This window comes from Erinaceus europaeus, chromosome 2 (genome assembly GCF_950295315.1).
Source record: "Erinaceus europaeus chromosome 2, mEriEur2.1, whole genome shotgun sequence".
Taxonomy (NCBI): domain Eukaryota; kingdom Metazoa; phylum Chordata; class Mammalia; order Eulipotyphla; family Erinaceidae; genus Erinaceus; species Erinaceus europaeus.
In genome coordinates this window covers 15,276,858-15,282,857 of record NC_080163.1, presented here as the reverse complement: position 1 = coordinate 15,282,857, position 6,000 = coordinate 15,276,858, and the positions used below count along the sequence as shown (strand labels likewise).

Sequence of the window (6,000 nt, the reverse complement as noted above, 5' to 3'; positions counted from 1 at the left end):
GGCCTTTTCTAACTCAGACAGCATAAAAGACAGTCTTTGACTATTTCACTGCTCATATTTGACTGTTGTCTTGTTTTCTAGGACTTTGCTGCTTACCTGGCATTTTGTGGCATTGTTCTTCACAATGCTCAACTTTATGAGACCTCACTGCTGGAGAACAAGCGGAACCAGGCAAGTCTGGTCACTCAGGAGAGAGTATAAACATTCTTGACTTTGGAAGAAGAATCCCACATTTCTGTCTGGTAGCCACACAGTGAACTTGATTAACTCTCCAGCGGTGTGGATTGGTTTACTTTGGTGTGTGTCTTTCATCAAACTGATTTTGGTTGTTTGGTATTCTCAAAGGAAAAATATTCTAATGACCACATTGCTCTTTTTTTTTTCCTTAATGTTTCTGACTTGCATTCATTGTCCTGTTATAACCCTATATTGGCTTTCTCCTAACTCCCCACTGGGGAGGTATTCTACTGAGTTCTTGGTTTTCTCAGAGATCTCAAAATCGAGTCTCTCCATATTATCTCTTTCCTTTCCATGCCTATTGCTCAGTCACCATTACAGACATTGCCTTCTCTGGTTTCTTAAAATAAGACAACTGGGGAGTCAGATGGTAGCACAGTGGGTTAAGTGCATGTGGCGTGAGGCGCAAGGACCAGAGTAAGGATCATGGTTCGAGTCCCGGGCTCCCCACCTGCAGAGGAATCGCTTCACAGGCAGTGTATTGGTATGCATGAGACCCCTTCTGTTTCATTTGGTTTAAATCCCCCCTGCTTAACACTATTCTATTTACATAACCACTTCATTCTATTTACATAACCACTGTTAACAAGCACCACCCTCCCTCCAGGGCATTAGTGGTTCAGTGATAGAATTCTCACCTGCTCCACCCCCTCTCCTTGTCACACCCTGATCCTCTCCTTGTCACACTCTGATTTTCACCAGTCACTTTTCTCTCCACCCTCTCTATGTCACATCCTGTTTCCACCCTACTTGGCAAGTATATATAAAGACAGCATTGTGAGTTTTACGGTACCTTTAGTTTAGCTTAGCTCGGCTTAGATTGTGATGTGTCCTGTATGAATAAAGAGATACTGCCTACAGCTCAACCATGAGTCCCTGGTCATCTGTTACCCACCCGTGAAGCCAGCCCGGCGAAAACAACATAGCCCGTCGAAAACAACAGCAGTGAAGCAGGTCTGCAGGTGTCTATCTTTCTCTCCTCCTCTCTGTCTTCACCTCCTCTCTCCATTTCTCTCTGTCCTACCCAACAGTGATGACATCAATAACAACAACAATAACTGCAACAATAAAGCAACAAGGGCAACAAAAGGGAATAAATAAATAAAGAAAATATTTAAAAAAGATTAAAAAATGAGACAGTTGTTCTCCTGGATCTTCTTAACTCCTTTTCCAGCTTATTACTTTTTATTTATTTTTTTCTTTTTTTCAAATATATTTTATTTGGGAGCCGGGCAGTGGCACACCAGGTTAAGTGCACATAGTACAAAGCACAACTACCCATGCAAGGATTCCAGTTAAGACTCCACAGCTCCCCATATATGGGGGGGGGGGGGTTGTCACTTCACAAGAATTGATGTAGGCCTACAGGTGTCTTTCTGTCTCTCTCTTCCTCTCTATCTCCCCCCCCCCCAATCAATTTCTCTCTGTCCTGTCCAATAAAATGAAAAGTGGCCACCAGGAACTGTGGATTTATAGTGCAGGCACAGAGCCACAGCAATAACCTTGGAGGCAAAAATTTAGTTAAACATGAGAGCATTTTGCTTATGAGGGAGAACGCCCAGTTCATGACTCTAGTATATGCTGGTCCTGGAGACCAAAGCAGGAGCTTTAGCCATGCAAGGCTAATGCTGTACCAGTTGGGCCGTCTCTCCAGCCAGCTGCCTTATTTCCTTGCTCCACACTCAGATAACATCTTGACAAGAGACAGAGAGAGAGAGAGTACTGGTAAATTAAGCTTTTCTGGGTCCCGACATGTATAAAAATATTTCTTATACCACCCTACCAGTTTCACTGAGTACAAAATAAAAATTCAGGGAGTCGGGCCGTAGTGCAGTGGGTTAAGCACAGGTGGTACAAAGCGCAAGGACCGGTATAAATATCCCAATTCCAGCCCCCGGCTCCCCACCTGCAGGGGAGTCGCTTCACAGGCGGTGAAGCAGGTCTGCAGGTGTCTATCTTTCTCTCCCCCTCTCTGTCTTCCTCTCCTCTCTCCATTTCTCTCTGTCCTATCCAACAATGATGACATCACTAACAACAACAATAATAACTACAACAGCTATGAAAAACAACAAGGACAACAAAAGGGAAAATAAATATAAAAAATTTTTAAATTCAGGGGAAAAAAAAAAGAGAGTGAGCGATAGTGCTTTGTCTTCTGACTGGCACCCAGTTACTCAAATTCTTAGCTCTTTGTATATATTTTTAACCTATAAACATGCAATTTAGGTTAACCTTTCCTAAGTATTTATCATGGCTTTTGTTAGAGACTTTAAGCCTTCAGTTTTGTGTAGTTTTTATTTTTATTTATTTACTTATTTATTTTCACGAAAGAGGGAGGCAGAGAGAAAAGGCCCAGAATGCTGCTCAGGACCTCTGGCATATGGTGGTATGAGGGATTGAACTTGGAACTTTGGGTATGAAAACTAGCTGGGCTACTCTTTCCATTCTCTCTCTCTCTCTCCCCCTCTCCCCTCTCCCCCCCCCCCAGGTCTTTGCTAATTCAACTTCTCCCCCTCCCTGTCCATTTTCTCATCTTACAACTTAGGCTACGCTTTCAAACTTCTGTGCCATTTAGCAGCCGTGTCCTGATAACTTTTTCTCTGCTATTCCTGTATTCTTCCTATCCTTCTTTTGATGATTGGTGTATTCCTGTGAGATACAAGAAAGGAAGCCACCCAGGTGGTGCTGGGGATTGAACTGGGGGCATCAGGTATGCAAGTCTTATGCTCTCCAGTTGAGCCTTCCTACCCCATTCTTGTCACCCATTAACTCCATTTCCACTTTAAAAAAAAAATTTATTTAATAATGATCAACAAGACCATAGGATAAGAAAGGTACAGTTCCCACCACCAGAGTTCCATATCCCATCCCCTCCGCTGATGACTTTCCTATTCTTTATCCCTCTGGGACTATGGAAAAATAAAAACAAGCTGGGAGTATGGGTTGATTTTCCAAGGCCCATGTCCAGAGGAGAAGCAATTACAGAAGCCAGACCTTCCACCTTCTGCACCCCATAATGATCCTGGGTCCATATTCCCAGAGGGATAAAGAATAGGAAAGCTTCCAATGGAGGGTGTAGGATGGAGAACTCTGGTGGTGGGAATTGTGTAGAATTGTACCCCTCCTATCCAACAGACTTGTTGTTCCCTATTAAATAGAATAGAGTAGAGTAGAGTAGAGTAGAGTAGAGTAGAGTAGAGTAGAGTAGAGTAGAATAAAATAGAAGGGGGCGGGTGGTGGCACACCTGATTGAGTACACATGTTACAATGCACACAGACCTAGGTTCAAGTCCCCAGACCCCACCTGCAGAGGGAAAGCTTCACGAGTGGTGAATTAGTGCATCAGGTGTATCTCTGTCTCTCTCCCTCTCTATTATCCCTCCTCTCTCAATTTCTGGTTGTGTATGTCCAGTGAGTAAGTAAAGATAAAGAAAGAAAGACCGAAATAATGAAAGAAAGAAAAAAAAGAAAGAAGAAAATGACACACTGGAAATGCAAAAAAAGAAAGAAAGAAACAAAGAAAGAAAGAAAAGGTGTGGGGGTCTCCTGGGAGCAGTAGATTCCTAGTCGTGGCATTGAGCCCCAGCAATATCCCTGGTGGCAATTAAAACAAGCAAATAAACAAAACTAAAGACACTGACTTTAGGTCTGTGTACCACCCAACTAACTGTACTGGTGATTGATGAAAGGTTTTGTGAGTGGTCGACACTTGCATATATAACGCTTGACTGCAAACATGATCATGACAGTCATCATTGCATCGCGGAGAACCTAACTTCCCTGGTGCCTAAATGAGAGGTCTTGTGTTTCCGGTCTAGGTGCTGCTCGACCTCGCTAGCTTGATCTTTGAAGAGCAGCAATCACTAGAAGTCATCCTGAAGAAAATAGCTGCCACCATCATCTCCTTCATGCAGGTGCAGAAGTGCACTATTTTCATCGCGGATGAAGATTGCTCTGTGAGTACAGAGTAGGACTCTGTTCCTTTTTAGAAAGAAGCAACCTTGCATCCTGTATGGTGCTGCGACTTTCAGACCCACTGTCAGCCTCGTGGCTCTTACTCATAACCCACCACGGATGCACAGTTGTTTCAGTAATAGAGAATCAGATTAGGGGGCCGGGCAGTAGAGCAAATATTAACAGCGCAAGGACCTGCACAAGGATCCTTGTTTCAACCCCCGGCTCCCCACCTGCAGGGGAGTCGCTTCACAAGTGATGAAGCAGGTCTGCAGGTGCTTATCTCTCTCCTCCTCTCTGTCTCCCATCTCCTCTCAATTTCTCTCTTTCCTATCAAGTAAAATAAAATAAAAAGACCGCCAGAAGTGGTGGTTTCATAGTGCCAGCACTGAACCCCAGTGACTGGAGGCAAAAAACAAAAAAGTTCAGAGTATATTCTGGGGGGAGAGGACTGGAGGTGAGGTGAGGTGAGCATGCTACCTGGCCCCCCTTCTCTCACGTATGCCCCTCCAAGAATGCCTTTACCACAGCAGTGCCTGTGTGGCTTTTGTCCGCAGTGGCTCACCCTTGATACAGAAACACACTACCACACTAACACTGCTCACTGTTCATGGTCAGGAATGTAGGTGCACGAATAAATTTAATCCTCTTTTCAACAAGAGTCTTTCCCTCTCCTAAACCCTCCCTAAACCCTCTTCACAAAATCCCAACACCCTGCAGTTGGTGGATTTCAGTCTGTTGATTTGCAACATAAAGAAAACAGCGGGGCTTGGAAAGATAGTCATTCTCACAGAGAGTTGGTGGTTTCTGGACAATCAAATGGAGCTTACTTCTAGTCAGGGCCCTGGCCTAAAGCTCTTTTGGTTCCTTTCCTTCTCAACCTCTGAGCCACTGCCTCTGGACTCTATTACCTTTTGATATAGTTTATTCTCTCTCTCTCTTTTCTTCGTTATCACAGGACTTCAATGCTCCAGCCCAACATTTATTTATTTTCAGATAGAGATCCTTGGGGAGCAGAGACTCAAACCTGGATCATAAACATAACGAAGCAGTCAGCTGCTTTTCTTCTCTCTCTCTCTCTCTTTTTCTGTTAGTAGTGATTTAATGTTTGACAAGATTATAGGATAAGAGGGGTACAATTCCCACAACTATAATTCCATATCTCATCCCCCTGCATTGGAAGCTTTCCTATTCTTTATCCCTCTGGGAGCATGGACCCAGGATCACTATTGGGTGCAGAAGGTGGAAGGTCTGTCTTCTATAACTGCTTCTCCACTGGACATGGATGTTGGCAGGTTGATCCATACTCCCAGCCTGTTTCTGTTTTTCCCTAGTGGGGCAGGGCTCTGGGGAGGTGGGGTTCCAAGACACATTGGTGGTGCCGTCTGCCCAGGGAAATCATGTTGGCATCACGGAAGCATCTGCAACTTGTTTCCAGAGTATTAGATCTAGAAGTTAACATGCCAGGCCTGGCATCTCTCCAGAAGAGAGATGCAAAAGGCCAACAGACATGAAAAAATGCTCCAAGTCACTGACTGTCAAAGAAATGCAAATAGACACCACAGTGAGCTACCACCTCACCCCTGTGAGAATATCACACGTCAGAAAGTACAGCAACAGCAAATGCTGGAGAGGTTGTGAGGACAAAGATATCTCTCCTGCACTGCTGGCTGGAATGTAAACTGGTCCAACCCCTTGGAGAGCAGTATGGAGAACCTCAACACTTCAGAAATAAACCTTTCTTATCACCCAGCAATTCCTCTCTTAGGGTTATGTCCTAAGAAGTCAAACACACACATCCAAAAAAGA

The 6,000-nt window shown here is 44.2% G+C and overlaps 1 protein-coding gene across 3 annotated transcripts in view; it reads left to right on the top strand.

Moving 5' to 3' along the window:
- Positions 1 to 6,000, top strand: part of PDE5A (phosphodiesterase 5A) — a 177,736-nt gene that overhangs the window by 86,010 nt on the left and 85,726 nt on the right. For all 3 annotated transcript variants that reach the window (XM_007521960.3, XM_060177152.1, XM_016187617.2), the window contains exons 5-6: positions 82 to 171; positions 4,056 to 4,193. In XM_007521960.3, the coding sequence (XP_007522022.2) occupies positions 82 to 171; positions 4,056 to 4,193 (228 nt within the window). The remainder of the gene's footprint in view (positions 1 to 81; positions 172 to 4,055; positions 4,194 to 6,000) is intronic.